At 41.4% G+C, this 24,760-nt stretch overlaps 1 protein-coding gene across 1 annotated transcript in view; it reads right to left on the minus strand.

The window, feature by feature from the left end:
- dnah6 (dynein, axonemal, heavy chain 6) overlaps nt 1-24,498 on the minus strand; it is a 439,386-nt gene extending 414,888 nt beyond the window's left edge. The window contains exons 1-2 of the mRNA XM_051929949.1: nt 24,351-24,498; nt 4,951-5,214 (exon numbers count right to left, since the gene is read on the minus strand). Of these exons, the coding sequence (XP_051785909.1) occupies nt 4,951-5,208 (258 nt within the window). The 5' untranslated portion in view covers nt 5,209-5,214; nt 24,351-24,498. The remainder of the gene's footprint in view (nt 1-4,950; nt 5,215-24,350) is intronic.
- Between the last annotated feature and the right edge of the window lie 262 nt (nt 24,499-24,760).

The following is a 24,760-nucleotide window of genomic DNA, read 5'->3' on the forward strand; positions in this document are numbered from 1 at the left end:
CTAATAGACGAAGTTGGAAAAAGCAACTCTTGACTACAGAATTTACTTGTTTCTCAAAAGAGAGGTTACTATCAAAGGTAACACCAAGATTGCGGACTTGAGGTTTGGAAAAGACAGAGAAATTGCCAAGAAGTCCAAGACCAATTTGGGCTTTAGCTAATGGACCCACTATAAGCACCTCCATTTTATTTTGATTAGGATCAAGAACATTATTGGCCATCCAGGATCTTAGTTCAGACAGACAGTTGTGGAGTTGATTTGTTGTAGAGTTGCAGACAGAAATATAAACCTGAGTATCATCAGCATAGCAGTGAAAAGAAATGTTAAATTTCCTAAAAATAACTCCAATAAGGTGAAGGTATATGGAGAATAAAATAGGACCTAAAATAGATCCCTGAGGAACACCATATTTAAGAGGAGCAGTAGAAGAAGAAGATGAATTAAAAGTCACTGAAAAGTGTCTACCAGTTAAATATGACCTGAACCAGTTAAGAGCAGCCCCTTTAAACCCAACAAGATGTTCAAGCCGCAATAACAATATCTCATGGTCAACCTCCTCTTTGCTCGATCAGCTGCTGGATTGCTGCTGCTGCTGCCGTGCCACATGATCTGCATTTCGTCTCTCTTCTCCTCCAGACATCCTCAAACACTTTTTGATCTCTTTTCACTGTTCTGTTATTTCACCGAGTAATATTTTCCATTTGTTTTGGCTAATGTGATGTTTACTCTCATTTTTTGAGACTTTCAAATTTTCCTACTTCCATTATCTCTAACCCGCTCTGCATGTGCATCACGGGACTGCTTCCAAAGGTTGTACAGTGCATCCGGAAAGTATTCACAGCACATCACATTTTCCACATTTTGTTATGTTACAGCCTTATTCCAAAATGGATTAAATTCATTTTTTTCCTCAGAATTCTACACACAACACCCCATAATGACAACATGAAAAAACTTTACTTTAGGTTTTTGCAAATTTATTAAAAATAAAAAAATGGAGAAAGCACATGTACAGTGGTGTGAAAAACTATTTGCCCCCTTCCTGATTTCTTATTCTTTTGCATGTTTGTCACACAATATGTTTCTGATCATCAAACACATTTAACCATTAGTCAAATATAACACAAGTAAACACAAAATGCAGTTTTTAAATGATGGTGTTTATTATTTAGGGAGAAAAAAAATCCAAACCTACATGGCCCTGTGTGAAAAAGTAATTGCCCCCTTGTTAAAAAATAACCTAACTGTGGTGTATCACACCTGAGTTCAATTTCCGTAGCCACCCCCAGGCCTGATTACTGCCACACCTGTTTCAATCAAGAAATCACTTAAATAGGAGCTGCCTGACACAGAGAAGTAGACCAAAAGCACCTCAAAAGCTAGACATCATGCCAAGATCCAAAGAAATTCAGGAACAAATGAGAACAGAAGTAATTGAGATCTATCAGTCTGGTAAAGGTTATAAAGCCATTTCTAAACCTTTGGGACTCCAGCGAACCACAGTGAGAGCCATTATCCACAAATGGCAAAAACATGGAACAGTGGTGAACCTTCCCAGGAGTGGCCGGCCGACCAAAATTACCCCAAGAGCGCAGAGACGACTCATCCGAGAGGTCACAAAAGACCCCAGGACAACGTCTAAAGAACTGCAGGCCTCACTTGCCTCAATTAAGGTCAGTGTTCACGACTCCACCATAAGAAAGAGACTGGGCAAAAACGGCCTGCATGGCAGATTTCCAAGACGCAAACCACTGTTAAGCAAAAAGAACATTAGGGCTCGTCTCAATTTTGCTAAGAAACATCTCAATGATTGCCAAGACTTTTGGGAAAATACCTTGTGGACTGATGAGTCAAAAGTTGAACTTTTTGGAAGGCAAATGTCCCGTTACATCTGGTGTAAAAGGAACACAGCATTTCAGAAAAAGAACATCATACCAACAGTAAAATATGGTGGTGGTAGTGTGATGGTCTGGGGTTGTTTTGCTGCTTCAGGACCTGGAAGGCTTGCTGTGATAGATGGAACCATGAATTCTACTGTCTACCAAAAAATCCTGAAGGAGAATGTCCGGCCATCTGTTCGTCAACTCAAGCTGAAGCGATCTTGGGTGCTGCAACAGGACAATGACCCAAAACACACCAGCAAATCCACCTCTGAATGGCTGAAGAAAAACAAAATGAAGACTTTGGAGTGGCCTAGTCAAAGTCCTGACCTGAATCCAATTGAGATGCTATGGCATGACCTTAAAAAGGCGGTTCATGCTAGAAAACCCTCAAATAAAGCTGAATTACAACAATTTTGCAAAGATGAGTGGGCCAAAATTCCTCCAGAGCGCTGTAAAAGACTCATTGCAAGTTATCGCAAACGCTTGATTGCAGTTATTGCTGCTAAGGGTGGCCCAACCAGTTATTAGGTTCAGGGGGCAATTACTTTTTCACACAGGGCCATGTAGGTTTGGATTTTTTTTTCTCCCTAAATAATAAAAACCACCATTTACAAACTGCATTTTGTGTTTACTTGTGTTATATTTGACTAATGGTTAAATGTGTTTGATGATCAGAAACATTTTGTGTGACAAACATGCAAAAGAATAAGAAATCAGGAAGGGGGCAAATAGTTTTTCACACCACTGTATATGGCTTGAATGTGCTGCATATGAGGTGCGGTGAGCAGACCTCAACTTGTGAGACTCCAGGATGGTGTGAGCACCACAAGGAGCAGGCCTGTCTCCTTCACTCTTCACTCTGAACACCTCTGATTATAAATATAACAGCAGGTCTGGTCACTTGCAGAAATTCTCAGATGATTCTGCACTTATGGGCTGTACTGATAAGAAGGATGAGACAGGGGAGGGAAGTCAGGGGGAGAACTTTGAGAATTGCCTGCAACTTAATATCAGAAAAACCAAGGAACTGCATATTGACTTTCACCACACCAGAGAGCCTCCATGTCCGGTCACTAATCAGGTAGAAGAAGTGACAGTTGTGCACTCCTACAAGTTCTTGGGGGGTCCACATCAATGACATGCTGGACTGGTCTTGTAACACAGAGGAACTATAAAAGAAAGGGCAGAGTGGGCTTTTTTTTCAAAGGAGACTGTGATTCTTTAATGTAGGAAGTGACATCCTGCACATCTTCTATAACTCTGTGATGGCCAGTGTGGTGTGCCGGGCGGGTAACTTCACTTCAGGAGAGGACAACCGAATCAACAGGCGAATTAAAAAGGCAAGATCAGTTATGGGACACACTCTGGACCCCCAGGAGGTCGTAGAGAAGGAGAGGATTAAAACAAAACTGAGTGCCATTACGAACAATGTTGCACATCCTCTCTGTGACACAACAACACGAGGACTTTCAGTCAATGGATTATTCAGAAGAAGTGTGTCAAGTAACAATACGGGGACTCCTTCATACCAACAGCAATACGTCTATATAGTGATTCACTGGGACTGGGACTACCAAGTCAGCAGCTTTCTTCTCTTTGTTTTTAATTTTGTTTTCCTTTTTAGTCATTCTGATCCATGTTCAGACCATAGAGTGCGTATCTATCTATCTATCTATCTATCTATCTATCTATCTATCTATCTATCTATCTATCTATCTATCTATCTATCTATTGTACAGTGCCTTTCATATCTATCTATAATATAGTGCCTTTCGTATCTATTATGTAGTGCCTTTTGTATCTATCTATCTATCTATCTATCTATCTATTATATAGTGCCTTTCATATCTATCTATCTATTATATAGCACCTTTCATATCTATCTATCAATATCTATCTGTCCATTATATAGTGCCTTTCATATCAATCTATCTATTATATAGCAACTTTCATATCTCTCTGTCTGTCTATCTATCTATTATATATTGCCTTTTGTTTCTATCTATCTATCTATCTATCTATCTATCTATCTATCTATCTATCTATCTATCTATCTATCTATCTATCTATCTATCGTGCCTTTCCTTTTCATTTCCTATTCATATCTATCTATCTATCTATCTATCTATCTATCTATCTATCTATCTATCTATCTATCTATCTATCTATCTATCTATCTATCTATCTATCTATTATATAGTGCCTTTCGTATCTATCTATCTATCTATCTATCTATCTATCTATCTATCTATCTATCTATCTATCTATTGTATAGTGCCTTTCATATCTATCTATTATATAGTGCCTTTTGTATCTATTATGTAGTGCCTTTTGTATATATCTATCTATCTATCTATCTATCTATCTATCTATCTATCTATCTATCTATCTATCTATTATATACAGTAGTGCCTTTCATATCTATCTATCTATTATATAGCACCTTTCATATCTATCTATCGATATCTATCTGTCCATTATATAGTGCCTTTCGTATCAATCTATCTATTATATAGCAACTTTCATATCTCTCTGTCTATCTATCTATCTATTATATAGTGCCTTTCATATTTATGTATGTATCTATCTATTATATAGTGAATTTTTTGTATCTATCTATCTATCTATCTATCTATCTATCTATCTATCTATCTATCTATCTATCTATCTATCTATCTATCTATCTATCTATCTATCATATAGTGCCTTCCATATCTATCTATCTATCTATCTATCTATCTATCTATCTATCTATCTATCTCCAAGCTCCAGATGATGGTAATGGACCTTTACATTGGTCTGCCAAATCTGAGAAGAAGTGAAGCAGCATCATCATGGTCAAATTGGAAAGGATTTTTTATTGAGCAAAAACGAGACCAGCTGTGAAATTGATTGGGTTGAGTCATTAAGAATAAAATAACCCAGTGTAGGTTTTATTGGAAAAGTGTGAAAAGAGTAGCAATATCATGGCTTCAATTAGGAAGAGCATAAAGACAATACAAAATTAACAATACAAATTTATCAAAGAGCACACACTGTGACTGACATTATTCAAGTACAGACATACCAGAGGGTCCAGTTTCACTGGTTGTTGCCTAATCCTCCTTCTATCTTGAGATTTTGTATTGTGCGTAAAATTCAAGGCTTGTGAAATCTGAGGAGCCGGGTTTGGAGCACCTGACAGGAGTCTGGTTTTGAGTAATTCGGCCTCCAATCTGTTCACAGGAAGCAGGAGGTCTCTGCTATTAGGCCGGGAAAAGCCATCACCTGTTTGTGTGCTGTGCTGTGGGACTTGGGCAGAAAAACTCGATAAACTTCTTGCCATTTTATACTGTAAAAAAAAAAAAAGAAAGCAGATGAAAGTTAAATTTACTTTGAAAATGATTATTAATCTAATAACTGTAGTGAGCATTGCAAATAAATCTTCAGTTTTCCTCAGTAATGCAAAGAAAAATTCTTAATGTACTGTACATCTCAATTATGTGAGACCTCATCATAACTGGAATGAATATCTTTGAGGACACCAATCAAGTAAATTTTCATCTTTAATGGAACATCAATCAGTCCAATCCTGAAGATCCCAAGTTGTTCCAAAACATTGATGTAAGTAAGTTGTGAAAATCATTGTCAAATAAATGTCTTTACTCCGTCAATACTGTTTTAGCTCTAGACGGTGCTGTTTTTGTATTTAAGACCTTTCTATGTGTGTTTGCCTATAATGCACAAAGCACCTATTGCGATAGCCACGTCTGTCTGTCTGTCTCTCCGTCTGTCTGTCCACATGAAACAAATCGACCACCCATGGATGGATTTGGTTGAAACATGGCACACTTATTCTGCAAGGAAATTTGTTGAGGCATTTTGAACAGATGGTGCTGAACAAAGTTTTAAAAATTTCAAAATCTCCCATTGAAAAGCATTGGCGAATTTACAGATTTGGCAGTCTTAAGTTGAAGAAACTTTCTGTGCAGCTTCAACTACGAATGAGTTTATTGTTTCAATTTTACCTTAAATGTGGTTAGACCAACTTGTATATTTAGTATTTTTTTCTCTTTTTCATCTCTGATAGTCACTACTGATAGCAAACAGATCCCCAGTACAAGTTAACTAAGCACCAGCAGGCCGTGTGCGTGGGTAGGAAGTCACTATCACTGGCTGTTTGAGCGCACTTGGGAACTGCAAAGATAACCTTTGTATGAGCAAATGATTTCTGTTTTATGAAGTCTTCCCTGCGGCTTGTGTGCAAGCAAAAGAGAACGAGTGCATCAGTACCGGCGTCCTCCTGATAATCTAACCTCACTAGCGTTGGACCCGAGCGTCACTCAGGCGGTGAAAACAGTGCTAAAAGCATTAGTGCCACATCTCTTGTGAGCATTACCCCCAAGAATTACTAACAGCGGTAGCACCGAGCGTTACCCGGGCATCGGTGTAGGTGTTTCTTACGTAAGCATTAGGCCCATGTGTTACCATGGCAATGGTAAGAACATAATGGCATCTGGTAAGAAATATTTTTCCGCAGCCCAGATGTTGCTCCCTCTTGATAGAGATACCCGCAGTGATAGTGAGGAGCCCCTCATCAGCAGTGATGACGAAGTGAACCTGTTATCAGGCAGCGAAACTGAAACGGAGAGTGAAACCGAAAGTGACGCTCACATTTGGATTTCTTTTGACCCTGATTCAAATAAACCAGCACCACCTCGCTTGGATTTTGTGGGTGAGCCAGGAACAAAGTGAATGTTGACAGCCAAGATCCACTTACTTACCTGAAGTTATTTGTTGATGACGATGTGGTGAAAGAATTGATGTTGAGACAAATCGTTATGCTGAAGAGTGTCGGGTAAATGACCGTACACTAGAGCAGTTCTCCTGTTCAAACATCATCATCACTATTATTATTATTACTAGGGGGCTTCCCCTGCTCGCTTTGCTCACCAGCCACTTCGCGTCTCTGCCGATTGTGTTGTGAAGAGGGGGGCTGAACGCACCCCAAGGAGATATGGTCGCTCCTCCGAAACCCCCTCTTAAGCATTTTTTTACCTCCTCTTTGCTTGATCAGCTGCTGGCTTTCTGCTGCTGCATTTATAAGCCTGTCCCACAGCTGTCCTACTCTCTGTCTTTTATTTTCGGCCCCGGTCTGGTTAAATCTCTTGGAACAAAGTCCTGTCTCGCAGGACATGAGTTCTTCATATTTTACTTATAATTTAAAAAAAGAATACGACTCTGAAAATCTAACAACATGACATGAAAGTTCAATATATTCCGAAAAGAATGATACCAAACATACATATGAAGGTTTAAAAATAAGCTGATTAAAAGCGTGACAAAAAAGTGACCAAATAAAAACATCACGATTGCACTTTTAGGCTTAGGATTTTATATATATACAGAGTAGATTATTATCATTATTATTATTATTATTATTATTATTTGTACCATTATTATACATTTTACACTTCTGACTTGTACTTTTAGTGTTTTGCATATTTTTGACAGTATATATGGTATTATTATTATATTATTAATATTCATATTATTCATTTTATATCATTATTATTATCAATATTATTATTTTTTGTATAATTATTATACTCTTTACACTTCTGACATGTACTTTTAGTGTTTTGCGTGTTTTTGACAATATATATGGTATTATTATTATTATTAATTTCATATATTATTATTGTTATTGGTATCATTGTTATACTTTTTACACTTCTGACTTGTACTTTTAGTGTTTTGCATATTTTTGACAGTATATACGGTATTATTATTATTATTTAATATTATTATTATTAATATTCATATTATATTATTATTATTATTATTTGTATCATTGTTATACTTTTTACACTTCTGACTTGTACTTTTAGTGTTTTGCATATTTTTGACAGTATATATGGTATTATTATTATTATTTAATATTATCAATATTCATATTATTCATTTTATATTATTCATTATTATTATTATTATTATTATTATTATTGGTATCATTATTATACTTTTTATACTTCTGACTTGTACTTTTAGTGTTTTCGCATATTTTTGACCGTATATACAGTATTATTATTATTTAATATTATTATTATTATTATTAATATTCATATTATTCATTTCCTATTATTATTATTATTGGTATCATTATTATACTTTTTACACTTCTGGTTTGTACTTTTAGTGCTTTACACATTTTACAGAAGAAAGATGAGATTTTTAAAAAATGTTAATTTTCAAGTCAAAAAATGCAACACTTTTTACATGTTTTTTTTTTTTTTCTCTGCAGGGTGGCCGGGCTCTCCCTTACAGACAGGGTGAGAAGAGCAGACATCCAGGAGAGGTTGAGAGCAGAGCCGTTGACTCTCTGAATCGAGAGGAGCCAGTTGAGGTGGTCTGGGCGTCTGATACGAATGCCTCCTGGACGCCTCCCTGTGGAGGTCTTACAGGGATGACCATCTGGAAGGAGACCACAGGGCTTACTGGGAGGATTATATCTTATATTAGGATTATATACAAGTGTGGCTGTGGAAAGTGACATATGGGCCTCATTGCTAAGACTGTTGCCCTGAGTTTCAGATATGCGGTGGAAAACGAACGAATGAATGAATAGTTATACAAGTTTCATTTCATATATGACATTCTCAAGAAAAGAACAAATTAATTACAATGTTTTGTTTTATTATGTAATATTAATTGGAAATTGCTAATTCTGTGTGTGTATGTACTGTATGTGTGTGTGTGTGTGTGTGTGTGTCCAAGCCTGTTTTCAGTCTTTTGCTCAATCCTGGTGAGACAGTCTTTGACCCTGGAAACCCTGAAATGGATTGAGAAGGTTCTAGAACCTTCCAGTCCAATCCTGAAGGTCCACGGTGAGTGCAGATTTTCAGTCCAACCAGTTTGGTAATAAGAAGCCAGACCTAGTAGATAATGAAACTTGGTATTTAATTCTATGGCTTGTTGGTGCTTTCATTCTTTATCTCATTATTATTATTATTATTATTATTATTATTATTATTATTATTCACCTTGCCCTCTCTGTTTGTCTGGGTCAAATTTTGCAATCAATTTTTTTCCTTCAGACTTTACATGCATGCTGATCTCCAGTGAGAATGCAGTATTTCATCAGTTTTGATCCAGGATCTGTAATGCTGATGACATCAAATTTAAATTTCTCATTTCTTTATATTATACTTTTTACACTTATATATATATATATATATATATATATATATATATATATATATATATATATATATACCAGTAATGGCGCACTGCATGATAACGTGCAGTGAATCCACTTGACATGAGCATTCCTAGTTCTCATCCTCTTTCTCTGTACGTTTACCATTCGTTTGCTCAGATGTCAATGCATTTGCTGTTTCCTGAGCAGCTCTTCTTATCTCCACCCTAGCGGCCCGCTTCTTCTCTTCTTTCGTGGGCATCTTTTCGTGTTTAATCTGATTAAGTCAGTGTTTGTGTTGCAATTACTTAGTACATTTTCTTTAATTTTTCACTTAAGCTGGCATTTAAGTCTTCAATGAATGATTTAAGATATGAAGCGGTAGGGGAAGTGATGGCGAAGGTGGTAGGGAATGAGAATGGCACCCGTATGCATGTGCCGCACGGCCGCCCTGCTGATCGCTGCCAAGAGTTGATTCTACAATGAAATAAAGTAAAAATAAAAAGAGGAAAAACATTGGAGCTCAATCATCACCCCGAAAGTGGATAGCAGACATCACATTGTATGTGTGTACCAAATTTCAGGTCAATAGTTAATACGGTTTACAATGTACAGGTGATTTAAAATCCTGGACAGACAAACGAACAGCCACGGTAGCCTATTATATATAAAGGGTAGATATATATATATTGTGGCGGACAGCTGGGACTCATGCCCGGCTGGGACGCCCCTTTGACAGTAGATTCCGGGGGAGCAGCCTTGGGATCCACGCTACGTCCCCCGGAACACTTGGTGGCAGCCCCGCTGGGTTGCATCGGTGCCACAGGCATGGGACTTAAGAGCTCATCCCTGTTGGGTTCTGTGGCCACCGCCAGGGGGAGCTGCAAGGCTTCCACACCTGGAAGTGCAGCCTAATTTAGGTTAATTGCCACCTGAAGCACTTCTGGGTGGGCCATAAAGAGAGCCTGTGGCCACTACTCAGGGCGCCAGAGTCGGGAGGAAGAGGAGGACAAAGCTGCCTGCAAGCTGTGGAGGAAGAACCTTTGTTTTGGTGTTTTGATTTTGGTGTTCGTGTGCTTTTTGGGATTGTGCTGTGCCTGTGGGACACAGGGAAGACGTGCCCCACAGGTGAAGAAAAATAAACTTGTGTTTTGTTTTACACGTGTCTCTGTTGTAAGTCTGTGTCGGGTTGGGCGCCTACTGTATATAGCACCTCTCACAATATATACTGTATATGTATGTATATATATATTGTGGAGATCAGCCTCAACACAGACAGGCAGACACCAATAGTTCAAACACCACCACACGTTTATTTACAATATTTACAATAAATAATGTCCCGCACACAACCCAGTGCCCCTGCACCACACACCCTCAGGCCAGGCCACTCAAAATCCTGTCCTCTCTTCGCCGCCTCCACTCCTCTCCTCTGAGCTTCATTCTTTTCCACCCGACTCCAGATGATGACTGGAGGGAGGCGGCCCCTTTTATGTCCACCCGGATGTGCTCCAGGTGCCTCCTGATGAGCTTCCTGCGGCACTTCCTGGTGTGACGGAAGTGCCGCATGAGCACCCGGAAGCACTCCGGGAGTCCCTGGTAAGTGCTGACGTCCAGGGCCACCGGCCCCTACAGGGTTGAGCTTCCATGCTCATTTCCCGTGGCATCCACACAAACCAGGACGGCTGCCCTCTCGTGGCATAGTCCCTCTCCCGGTCCTTCTTGGTGTCCCAGCTGGGCACAGCCCCCAGCCACTATATACATACAGTATATGGGCGGCACAGTAGCGCAGTGGGTAGCGCTGCTGCCTCGCAGTTAAGAGACCTGGGTTCGCTTCCCGGGTCCTCCCTGCGTGGAGTTTGCATGTTCTCCCCGTGTCTGCGTGGATTGCCTCCCACAGTCCAAAGACATGCAGGTTAGGTGGATTGGCGATTCTAAATTGGCCCTAGTGTGTTTGTGTGTGTCCTGCGGTGAGTTGGCACCCTGCCCGGGATTGGTTCCTGCCTAGTGTCCTGTGTTGGCTGGGATTGGCTCCAGCAGACCCCCGTGACCCTGTGTTCAGATTCAGCGGGTTGGAAAATGGATGGATATATATATATATATATATATATATATATATATATATATATATATATATATATATATATATATATATATGGTGAGAGACGGCCGGCAGCTCAATCCAACTGGAACGTCCCAGAATGGGAAGAATGGAGAAGGGCAGCCTTTCCAGGACACTGCCTCTCCCAGGACGCTAGGTAGCAGCTTCCCTAGACGGTAACTGTACCCTGGACTCCCTCAGGGCATCATAGGACATGGAGTCCATTTTCTCAGCCCTGTTCGGTGCTCATAAAGGACCTGGGGACTCCTACTTTTCCTACAACCCGGAAGTACTTCGGAGTCACGAGGACTGAAGCCCACAGTACTTCCGGGATGCTTGAGGACTGATGATGTGGCGTTTGACCCAGAAGAAGAGAAGGAGCACTTCCGGGTCAAGGAATATATAAAGGACAGTTCGAGACCTAGCAAGCGGAGCCGGAGTTGGGAGGGTGTGTGACGGAGGTGCTGGGAGTGGAGGATTATTGTATTATTGATTATTTGTATTGCTGAATTGTGGCGATTGTGGTGCTTTGTGCACTTTATTCAAGAAAAGAATTAAAATTCTACTTGGTGCTTTTATACAGGTGTCCTGAACATCTGTCTGCTGGGTTTCATGAGGCAACAGTGTCCCCTAGCATCCTATATATATATATATATATATATATATATATATGTATATGGTTGAAATAGTTTACTGTCAAATAAATGCAAAGAGTACACGACACGTGTTTCGCCCTCATTCTGGGCTCATCAGGCGTACACACTCCACTGCACTCCCTCTCGGGAATTGAACCTCGGACGTCAGCGCCAGAGGCGATGCCCCTAACGTTGCGCCACGGCGTGTGGTTCGTTTATTTGACAGCATGTAGATCGGGGTAATTACATTCACGGCATTCGTAGTCTGTGTCACAATCTGATTGTATGGGTGGTTACCTACCAGGTTGTGGTTGGCCAGCAATCTGCTAACATCCGCCACGGTGCCCTCAGTTTGTGAGGAGCAGATCATAGAATGGTTGAAATAGTTTAATGTTAGCAGATTGCTGGCCAACCACAAGCGTTACCTGGTAGGTAACCACCCATACAATCAGATTGTGACACAGACTACGAATGCCGTGAATATAGATAGATATATGTATATATATAGGGCGAAACACGTGTCGCGTACTCTTTGCATTATTTGTCAGTAAACTATTTCAACCATTCTATGATCTTCTTCTCACAACTGAGGGCACCGTGGCGGATGTTAGCAGACTTACTGGCCAACCACAACCTGGTAGGTAACCACCCATACAATCAGATTGTGACACTGACTACGAATGACGTGAATATATATATTTACACTAGCCATCCCCTGCAGCTCTGCCCACGTATTAGTGAAACAGGACAGTGAGGAGGGCCCTGCCTGGCTCCTCACTCCTGACGTCATGCTTCCCCCTTATCTCAGCCCGGAGCCTCTGTCTCGGATTAGCACGAAATTGTCACTCCTGCAAGCGATCTTTTGATTCTTAACGCAATGAGAGAAGTCGTAAAATCAACCGGAATGTTTAAGCAAATTCTAGAAAAAAAGCCCAATTTAAATTCATGAAGTAGTTCTCTCGTTCGTTAGCTAAACGGATATAAGATACGCCCCGAGGCTGGCGCGTGAGTGAGGAGGGCCCCACCCCTCTTCCCTCTGCCCGCTGCATCTCACTCGGATCTGTGCTATTAAATCGGTACCACAAGCCAACTCTGATACATAGCGGAATGAGAGAAGTCACAAGATCAGGCAGGAGGAGGAGTATAGGAACCTAATCAAGGACTTTGTTAAATGGTGCGACTCAAACCTCCTACAACTAAACACCAGCAAAACCAAGGAGCTGGTGGTGGATTTTAGGAGGCCCAGACCCCTCATGGACCCTGTGATCATCAGAGGTGACTGTGTGCAGAGGGTGCAGACCTATAAATACCTGGGAGTGCAGCTGGATGATAAACTGGACTGGACTGCCAATACTGATGCAAGAGAGGACAGAGCTGACTATACTTCCTTAGAAGGCTGGCGCCCTTCAACATCTGCAATAAGATGCTGCAGATGTTCTACCAGACGGTTGTGGCGAGCGCCCTCTTCTACGCAGTGGTGTGCTGGGGAGGCAGCATTAAAAAGAAAGATGCCTCACACCTGGACAAACTGGTGAGGAAGGCAGGCTCTAATGTATAGAGCTGGTCAGGTTGACATCCGTGGTAGAGCGATGGGCGCTGAGCAGACTCCTGTCAATCATGGAGAGTCCACTGCATCCACTAAACAGGATCATCTCCAGACAGAGGAGCAGCTTCAGCAACAGACTGCTGTCACCGTCCTGCTCCACTGACAGACTGAGGAGATCGTTCCTCCCACAAACTATGTGACTCTTCAATTCCACCCAGGGGGGGAGGGGGGGTCTATCTATCTATTATATAGCACCTTTCATATCTATCTATCTATTATATAGTGCCTTTCATATCTATCTATCTATCTATCTATCTATCTATCTATCTATCTATCTATCTATCTATCTATCTATCTATCTATCTATCTATCTATCTATCTAACTAAATCAACTGGAGTGTTCAAGCAAATTCTAGAAAAAACCCGATCTAAATCCGTTAAGTAGTTCTATCGTGAAAAGCGGACAGACAGACAGACAGACGTTGGATTTTATATATAGAGAGAGATAGTACTTTTAGTCAACACACACATATATGAATTAGCAGTGTTAGTCAAGTGGTTAGCATGCATAGATTCCTCAAAAGATGTAAAAAAACTAGAAACTAGAAAACATTTCCAATTATAACCATCGTCCTACATACTTTGATCAACTTTTGATGAGTCATTTTCTTTCCATAGATAAGCTGGTTAGAAATTTCACTTTAATGAATCTATGCAATTTAATTTAATTAAATTTATTCTTTCATGTGTGCCCTACCATTTCATTACTATTTTGCCCTTCCGGTTTCTCTGCGTCCTTATCTCCGCTGACATCTCCTGGACAGAAAACATCACAGCAGTCATCAAGAAGGCTCAGCAGCGGTTACACTTCCAGAGGGTCCACAGAAAGCACAACCTGGACTCCAAACGGCTACTGACCTTCTACTGCTTGTCCATCGAGAGCCTGCTGACGTACTGTATCACAGTATGGTACGGCAGCTGCACCATGGCAGACAGAGAGAGGCTTCAGAGAGTAGTAAAGGCAGCACAGAAGATCATCGGCTGCCCTCTCCCCTCCTTGATGGACATTTAAACCTCCTGCTGCCTCAGCAGAGCAAAAAACATCATCAAGGACAGCTCCCACCCTGGCTCTGATCTGTTTGACCTGCTGCCCTCAGGGAGGCGCTACAAGTGCATCACAACAAGGACAAACAGACTCGAGAACAGTTTTTTCCCAAAAGCCATAACCATTCTAAACTCACACGGGCACTGACTACACAGTCTAACCCCCCAACCCCTGGACTTCCTTCTATCCATCAACTGTGCAATATCCAATATCTAAATGGTACTGATAATAACTGTGTAATATCTGTATACTGTACAATATCATTACTCTCAGGGTCCAATATCTACTACTCACTGCACATGATCATCATTATTGTGCAATATTTAAATAATGTGCAATAACCCAGTAGTGCAATAGTTATTTATTCTTTCCATATGTATATAGCGTTGCAGAACTTTTTTTTGCAACATTTTGCACCATTTGTTTATTTGTTTGTTGTGTTCTACATATACAGTATGTCTGCACTGGAGGAGCTGCTTTTAATCTCATTGTACATGTGTATAGTGACAATGAAAGGTATTCTATTCTATTCTATTCCTTTTTAGTCAGATATGACTGACAAAATCTTAGTACAAGAAAAAAACATTTTTTTTTACCAGCAGACCCCCATGACCCTGTGTTAGGATATAGCGGGTTGGAAAATGACTGACTTTTTTGTGCGTTTTTGAATAAAATTTAATCACTTAAAAATCTTTTTTTTATATTATTTTTTCTGAGAACACTATCCGTATGTTTCCTGATGTGGGACAGATGTGTACGTCTTGGTCCTTCCCTTCTCTCAAATTTATTTCAAAACCGTTTATTACCACAGATACTTCATGATGCATGCGCACGTTAGCTGGAGAGCCGGGGGTTCCTTTGTCATTTGCAGCTCACATTTAACTAATGGCTAATTAAGAAAATAGGCAGCAATTAAAAACTAAATGCAGCAGTTTGAAACTAACATTCTGAATTGTAACAAAGTTGACTAAAATTAAGCCAAATTAAAAAAAATATATATTGCTTTATTAGTATATAAACTGGTTCTAATTAAGGAACTGGTTACAGCAAAAACCTGCAGCCACTACGGACCTCCAGGACTGGAGCTCTGTACCCCTGTTCCTGAAATCAGTCCATTGAGGGCTACGGTGCCTGCACAATCCTTGAATGCACCTGAATGTTACACCAGGGGTCAGTCAGTCATTTCCCAACCCGCTATATCCTAACACAGGGTCACGGGGGGTCCACTGGAGCCAATCCCAACCAACACAGGGTGCAAGGCAGGAACAAGAGCAGGGCACACACACCCACACACCAAGCACACACTAAGGACAATTTAGGATCGCCAGTGTACCTAACCTGCATGTCTTTGGACTGTGGGAGGAAACCCACGCAGACACGGGAAGAACATGTAAACTCCACGCAGGGAGGACCTGGGAAGCGAACCCGGGTCTCCTTACTGCAAGGCAGCAGCGCTACCCACTGCGCCTTACACCAGGGGTTCATTTTCTAAATTGTTACGGAATGTGCCTGCCATACACACAGTGTTGCCAGGTCTGCAGCTTTCCCGTTTAATTGACTTATTATTGATTGGTGTCCAAGGGGGAAAATTGGGTTCTTTTTCTGAGCTTCTTATTTAAAAACAAAGTAGTGTTTTAGGGCTATATTTCAAATAGATTTCCTGTTCCAAAGAATCTTCACCTGATGACTTCAGACCAATGGCATTTGTGTCTCACATCATGAAGACCTTTGAGAGGCTGGTCCTGGACTATAGGAGACCTCTGGTGGTAGACCACCTGGACCCACTGCAGTTTGCCTATCAGACAAAGACTGGAGTGGAGAATGTGGTTATCTCTCTGCTCCACAAGGCTTATTCTCACCTGGACAAAGCTGGTGGCACATGTGAGGATTATGGTTTTTTGTATCATTAGTGCCTTCAATACCTTCAAGCCAGGTGTAAATTCAGAGATATGCAGGTGCCACTGCCACTGAACATTGACGGCTCAACTGTGGAGGTCGTCAATAGCACCAAATTCCTGGGTGTCCACCTGGCAGAGAACCTCACCTGGTCCCACAACACCAGCTCTTTAGCCAAGAAATCCCAGCAGCAGCTCTACTTTCCGCGTAGGCTGAGGAAAGCCCATCTTCCACCAGCTACTCTAACAACATTCTACAGAGGAACCATAGAGAGCATCCTGAGCAACTGCATCACTGTCTGGTTTGGAAATTGCACGGTCAGGGATCGCAAAGCCCTACAACAGATAGTGAAGACAGCTGAGAAGATCATCGGTGTCTCTCTTCCCTCCATCATGGACATTTACACCACACTCTGCATCCGCAAAGCCACCAGCATTGTGAATGATCCAACACACCTCTCTCATTCACTGTTTACACCCCTGCCATTGGGAAAAAGGTACCAAAGCATTTGGGCCCTCACCTCCAGAATGTGGAACAGTTTCTTCCCCCAAGCAGTCAGACTCCTGAACACTCATGGACCAGACTGATATCTGATATATGTGTTCTGTTCTGCAGTGTTGCACATGGTTGCACATTTGACTCACATGCACCTTGTTATATATTATGTGTCTTTATGTTATGTGTTGTGGATTCTTCGTTGTCCTGTGTTTTATGTTGCACCATGGTCCTGGAGGAACGTTGTTTCATTTCACTGTATGCTGTACTACTGTATATGGATGAAATGACAATAAATACTCTTGACGTTGATGTGGAGGAGCCGATGGTGTCCTGTCAGGCAGACTGCAGTTTGAGAGGCTCAAGGACTGCGTGAGTAACACCGGAGCACCACGACGAACAGGCCTGTCTGCTTTTCTCTTCATTCTGTACACCTCAGACTTTAAATATAACATTAGGTCGTGTCGCATTCAGAATTTCTCAGATGACTCTGCAATTCCGGGGTGTATTGATAAGGGGGATGAGACAGAAGAGAGGAGACAGGCTTTGTTTCTTGGTACATAAAGAACTGAATGCAAATTAAAATCACCAAAACCAAGGAACTGCTTATTGACTTTTGCCACACCAAACCGGTGGGAGTGGATGTAAAGATGGTGCATTGCTACAAGTACTTGGGGGTCCACATAAATGACAGGCTAGATTTGTCTCTTAACATAAGGGAACTATTTAAGAAAGGGCAGAGCTGACTGTTTATTCGTAGGAGACTGCACTCATTTAATACAATCATATGAAAAAGGTCTGGATCCCTTCTCAGCCTGCATAATAATTGACTCTCCTTTCAACAAAAAAGATAACAGTGGTATGTCTTTCATTTCCTAGGAACATCTGAGTACTGCGGTGTTTTCTGAACAAAGATTTTTAGCAACGCAGTATTTAGTTGTGTGAAATTAAATCAAATGTGAAAAACTGGCTGTGCACAAATGTGGGTCCCCTTGTAATTCTGCAGATTTGAATGCCTGTCACTGCTCAATGCTGATTACTTGGTGTGATGAGCTCATTAAGCCTTGAACTTCATAGACAATCATGAGAAAAGGTATTTTCAATACAATTACAAGTTGTGCTTCCTTCCCTTTGACTCTCCTCTGAAGAGTAACAGCATGGGATCCTCAAAGCAACTCTCTAAAGATCTGAAAACAAAGATTGTTGAGTCTCCTGGTTTAGGGGAAGGCTACAAAAAGCCATCTCAGAGGTTTAAACTGTCAGTTTCAACTGTAAGGAATGGAATCAGGACATGGAAGGCCACAGGCACAGTTGCTGTTAAACCCAGCAGTTCTGGCAGGCCAAGAAAAATACAGGAGTGGCATATGAGCAGGATTGTGAGAATGGTGACAGACAACCCACAGATCACCTCCAAAGACCTGCAAGAACATCTTGCTGCAGATGGTGTATCTGTACATCATTCTACAATTCAAACATCTGTATGGCAGGGTGATGAGAAAGAAGCCCTTTCTGCACTCACGCCACAAACAGAGTCGCTTGTTGTATGCCAATGCTCATTTAGACAAGCCAGATTAATTTTGGAACAAAGTGCTTTGGACTGATGAGGCAAAAATTGAGTTATTTGGTCAAAACAAAAAGCACTTTGCATGGCGGAAGAAGAAAACCGCATTCCAAGAAAAACACCTGCTACCTACTGTCAAATTTGGTGGAGGTTCCATCATGCTGTGGGGCTGTGTGGCTACTTCAGGGACTGGGGCCCTTGTTAAAGTCGAGGGTCAGATGAATTCAACCCAATATCAACACATTCTTCAGGATAATGTTCAAACATCAGTCACAAAGTTGAAGTGACGCAGGGGTTGGATATTCCAACAAGACAATGACCCAAAACACAGTTGGAAGTCTACAAAGTCATTCATGCAGAGGGAGAAGTACAATGTTCTGGAATGGCCGTCGCAGTCCCCTGACTTGAATATCATTGAAAATCTCTGGGATGATTTGAAGCAGGCTGTCCATCAAATTGAACTGAACTGGAGAGATTTTGTATGAAGAATGGTCAGAAATACCTCCATCCAGAATCCAGACACTCCTCAAAGGCTATAGAAGGACAGCGTCTAGAGGATGTTAGATTAGCAAAAGGAGGCTCAACTGAGTATTGATGTCATATCTCTGTTGGGTGACCATATTTATGCACCTGTCTAATTTTGTTATGATGCATATTGCATATTTTCTGTTAGTTCAATAAACTTAATGTCACTGCTGAAATCCTACTGTTTCCATAAGGCATGTCAGATATTAAAAGGAAGTTGCTACTTTGAAAGCTCAGCCAATGAGAAACAAACATCCAAAGAATTAAGAGGGGCTCACAAACTTTTTCATATGACTGTATCATCAAGACCAGGGGTCGCTAGCTCCGGTCCTGGAGGGCCGCAGTGGTTGCAGGTTTTCATTCTAACCCTTTTCTTAATCAGTGACCTGTTTCTGTTGCTAATTAACTTCTTTTAAATTCATTTTAATTGACTTGCTCTTGAAGACTCAGACCCCTTCATTGTTTCTTTTTTCTTAATCAGCAACCAAGCAATCATGAGATACAAAATGAGACAAAACAGGACCAGCAAACTATGACCATCATACAATATTTAAAAATAAAGAAAGATGAAGGTCTCAGGAATGTTGATCTGCTCAGGTCCACAAAACATTTTCACAGAGCTCTTAGAAAAGAGAAAATCAACAATCTTGGAAATGTCTGCTATTGCACAATGAGAGCAGCAGCAAGCCATAGAATTAAAGAATGGGTTTAATTAACGACGAGACTCTGCGCCTAATTAAGCAACTGGTTGGAGTTGGAGGCCCTGACTTAGTTGGTCTTCTGTTGGCTCACTCGCTTCACATTTTATTTTTGTTTGGGTGCCATTGAAGGAAAGAAATGAAACAATTCAAAGGAACAGAGAAGAAAATCAGGGGAACAAATCTCCAAAAATCAAGTCAATCAAAATGGAGGTACAAGAAGTGAATTAGCAGCAAAAACAGGTCAGTAGTTAAGAAAAGGGTTAGAATGAAAACCTGAGCCACTGGGGCCCTCCAGGACTGGAGTTAGGGACCCCTGATTTAGACACTAGATGGGGTGAACCAGCTGTAGATGCCACACGGGCTGGACAGGCATCCTGGCCAGGAAAGGGAGCAGACCTGGAAGGAAGGACTGGAAAGTGTAGATGGACAGCCCATTAAAATGAGAAGACATTGATGGAGGTTTTTTATTCCCTCAACATGCTAGATGGCAGCAGTCTCCGAGGTCGGTGCACAGTAGGAAACCAGCAGGGCAGCCCTGCTGGTTGTCACTGGGTGCCACAAGAGGGCGCTGTAAGGAGACAAGCTCCCTATTTTAGACATCCATGTGTGGCGGACGGCTGGGGATCCTGCCCTAGCCGGGATACCTGGAAGGACCGGAAGAGGGACAATACCTCCCTTGGGCCACGAGAGGGCAGCTGCCCTGGTCTGCATGGGGACCATGGGATCTGAGTTTGAAAGCTCATCCCTGTTGGGGCCTGTGGTCACCACCAGGGGGTGCCCGGACAATTATAGAGCCCTGGATGGCAGCACTTCCACCACACCAGGAAGTGCTGCCAGAAGAGCATTAGGAAGCACCTGGAGAACATCTGGGTGAAGTATAAGAGAGGCCGCCTCACTCCATTCGGAGAGCCAGAGTCAGGAGGCAGAGAACGGAGCTTGCGACGGGAGGAGTGGAGGTGGCGAAAGGAAGTCCGAAGAGAAAGAGACTGAATTGAGGGTGAATTGGGCACTATATTGTGTGTGCATTGTGTTGTGAAGAATTAAAACGTGTGTGTTTTGGGGCATTCTGTGTCTGCCTGTTTGTGTTCAGGTTCAAAGTCCACACATGCAACCCGGAAGTGCTTTCATCGGACAGTCGCCCTGGCACCAGAAGGACTCCCAGGTCTGTAATAAAAGGGACCACACTCCCTTATTCAGGCGAGTTGGAGCTGGGAGGTAGTGAAGCAACACTTGAGTGGAGGAGGGCAGAAGGAAAGTATTGTGGAGAAGAAGACCCATGTTTGTGCTTGTGCTAGAGTCACATTGGGAGGTATTTCAAATAAAAACCTTTGATTATTTGAACCTGGGACTGTACAAGTGTGTTTGTGTTGGAGTTGGGGGCTTGCTGATGCCGTGGGTTTATCACACTGCCCAACTTAGTGCCGGTCCCAAGCCCAGAGAAATAGAGAGGATTAGTTTTAGGAAGGGTTTCTGGCTGTAAAACTTTAGCCAAAACACTACGGATGGAATTACTCACATCAGGTTCGGAAAATGGTAGGACGCACCCCATAGGTGATGCACAGGGGCCTCGTCTGACTCCTGTGGAAAGAGAGTGAGGGCTACCAGGCCAAAAGCAGTCCCGGCTAGTCCAGAAGAAGACAGGGGAGGGAAAAGAAAAGAGTAAGTTAAAGGTAACAGTGGGGACACTGAATGTTGGGACAATGACTGGGAAAGGAAGAGAGTTGGCCGATTTGATGGAAAGGAGGAAGGTGGGACACAGTCGTACGGATGCATATTAGGGCCATAGAGAAGAAAAAAATATACTGTATATACGGACACAGTGAAGAAAAAAAAAGTGTATGTTGAGAATAAAGTCTTTATTCTCGACATTTCCACTTTAAAGCCTTGTTTTTTCTTTCTCTAGTTTAACTTTGCCATGTCAACTTTAATCTCGACATAAACTGCTAAATTAAACTGGAAATGTCGAGAATAAAGTGGAAATGTCGACTTTAACCTAGACGTAAACTGCAAAATTAAAGTAGAAATGTCGAGAATAAAGTGGAAATGTCGACTTTAACCTAGACGTAAACTGCAAAATTAAAGTGGAAATGTCGACTTTAACCTCGATATAAACTGCAAAATTAAAGTCGAAATGTCGAGAATAAAGTGAAAATGTCGACTTTAACCTCGACATAAACCGCAAAATTAAAGTGGAAATGTCGACTTTAACCTCAGCATAAACTGCAAAATTAAAGTGGAAATGTCGAGAATAAAGTGGAAATGTCGACTTTAATCTAGACGTAAACTGCAAAATTAAAGTGGAAATGTCGACTTTAACCTCGATATAAACTGCAAAATTAAAGTCGAAATGTCGAGAATAAAGTGAAAATGTCGACTTTAACCTCGACATAAACTGCAAAATTAAAGTGGAAATGTCGACTTTAACCTCGATATAAACTGCAAAATTAAAGTCGAAATGTCGAGAATAAAGTGAAAATATCGACTTTAACCTCGACATAAACTGTAAAATTAAAGTGGAAATGTCGAGAATAAAGTGGAAATGTCGACTTTAACCTAGACGTAAACTGCAAAATTAAAGTGGAAATGTCGAGAATAAAGTGAAAATGTCGACTTTAACCTCGACATAAACTGCAAAATTAAAGTGTAAATGTCGACTTTAACCTCGACATAAACTGCAAAATTAAAGTGGAAATGTCGAGAATAAAGTGGAAATGTCGACTTTAACCTCGACATAAACTGCAAAATTAAAGTGGAAATGTCGAGAATAAAGTGGAAATGTCGACTTTAACCTCAACATAAACTGCAAAATTAAAGTCGAAATGTCGACTTTAACCTAGACGTAAACTGCAAAATTAAAGTGGAAATGTGAAGAGCAAAGTGGAAACGTTGACTTTAACCTCGACATAAACTGCAAAATTAAAGTGGAAATGTCGAGAATAAAGTGGAAATGTCAACTTTAATCTTGACATAAACTGCTAAATTAAAGTTCTAATTAGGAAACCAGTTGGAAGAAAAACCTGCAGCCACTGCGGCCCTCCATGACTGTGATTGAGGACCCCTGCAGTAAACTGATGAGTGTTACATCAGCACTGAAGATTTAAAATCTCACAGTCTCCCAGAGTATGTACTGTATGACTCCACATTGGGAAGAGTATAACGAACACTTTTTAAATAGTTATATTTTTCATGCCACAAAGTACAACTTATTAAAAACTTAGTAATGTGGAAATAGCAAAAGAGAGAGAGAGAGAAAGACTGAGAACATGCACTGATACGGCACATTGCTGCACCCACCACATGACAAACCACCTCAGGATGCCAATTTAGGATACAAGTGAAGCCATGCAATGTGTCACATTAAGTGCAATTACTTGTGGTGTTTGGAAATTAAACTATTACTTGATGTAGCTAAATGTGGCACTATGTGGTATTTAAAAAAAAAACTCTTTGATAGTCACCATATCTACCCACCCATAGTATGACAAGAAAGTTAATTAATTTTTATATTATTGAACTGGATAATCATCCATCCATCCATCCATCCATCCATTATCCAACCCGCTATATCCTAACTACAGGGTGACGGGGGTCTGCTGGAGCCAAACCCAGCCAACACAGGGTGCAAGGCAGGAAACAAACCCCGGGCAGAGTGTACACACACACACCAAGCACACACTAGGGACAATTTAGAATCGCCAATGCATCTAACCTGCATGTCTTTGGACTGTGGGAGGAAACCAGAGTACCCTGAGGAAACCCACACAGACACGGGGAGAACATGCAAACTCCATGCAGGGAGGACCTGGTCTCCTAACTGTGAGGCAGCAGCGTTACCCACTGCGCCACTGTGTCACCCTGGATAATCGTTCATTTCCAAAATACATACAAGGATACAAGGAGACACATAGGTTATTTAGCCTAAATAAATACCATACCATTTTTTAAGGGCACAAGGGTGGAACAATCCCCTGGACAGAGGAACACAACTATACACTAGGGAGAGTTTAGCATCGTCATTCCACTTAATTGCATTTCTTTGGAAGGAAACTGGAGCACCAGGAGGTAAGCTACATACCTGTAGACTTAGGGAGAACATGCAAACTCCACACAGGAAAGACTCAGGACAAGAACCCTGTTCTCCTTGCTGTTAGGCAGCTGCGCTACCACTGCACCACCTTGCTGCCTAATCAATCAATTAATAATAAGTCCCATTATCACAGTGACATGTAGTGAACTGAATCATCATTCAGCTATTCGACTATCGATCCATTTTCAATTGCCAGTTGGTGTGTCGATTATTATAATAAAACAGGAATTAACCGTTAATAGATTTTAAGGCCGGTGGAAATAACTTGTGCCAACAAAATGCCAATGCTGTCTGTAATAGTCATATACCCGATGCACAAAATCACAGCCAGCCTACATGCAACGTTCCGGCTATGCCAACGGCGCAAGGTAAACTATTCAGAGCAGTCACCAGACTAAATACCTTTCACGGTTTGACATTTTTGAAGCCTTTACCAACACACGAAAGAAAATCGCCTACGTTGACTAAGTAACTTTTAATATGACAGTATATACTTGCTGCGTAGTATACGGCGTATGTTGCGTGCGTACAGTAGTGCCCGTGAGTGCCCGCGTGACGTGATCCCCAGAACTGTGTCCAACAATTTAAAATATTTCACAGAATAAAGGAAGACACCTCACGTATTAGACTTTACTTACCTGATTTTACTTCTTTTCTCCAGTGTGTTCGATCCACTTAAATCGCAATTTAATTCCTCACTCACGATACAGAAAAGAGAGCGCAGAGCCTGGCTCTGCGTCTCTAAAGGCTGAGATGCACTTCCAGTCCTTCCAGTCGCCTCGCGGCATTCAGACAGCCACGCTTGTTTGTAGTCGCCTGGCAACAGGCATGCCTCCCAGAATGCAGCGCGAACCAACAACATGCAGAACCAAGGAGACGCGAGACAGTTATTAGGGTGAAGAGGTGGGCGTTACGTTCGCCAGCTACGCCAGTTTGAGGTCAGCTGACATGTTGAACAGCCTTCCTGAAGTGTTAGAGGAACGTTTTCAGAAAGTTTTATTTCCGATGTTGTTGCTCAAGATGATCATTTATCTTGGATGGAAATGGC

Source organism: Erpetoichthys calabaricus, chromosome 7 (assembly GCF_900747795.2).
Source record: "Erpetoichthys calabaricus chromosome 7, fErpCal1.3, whole genome shotgun sequence".
In the NCBI taxonomy this organism is placed as follows: Eukaryota; Metazoa; Chordata; class Cladistia; order Polypteriformes; family Polypteridae; genus Erpetoichthys; species Erpetoichthys calabaricus.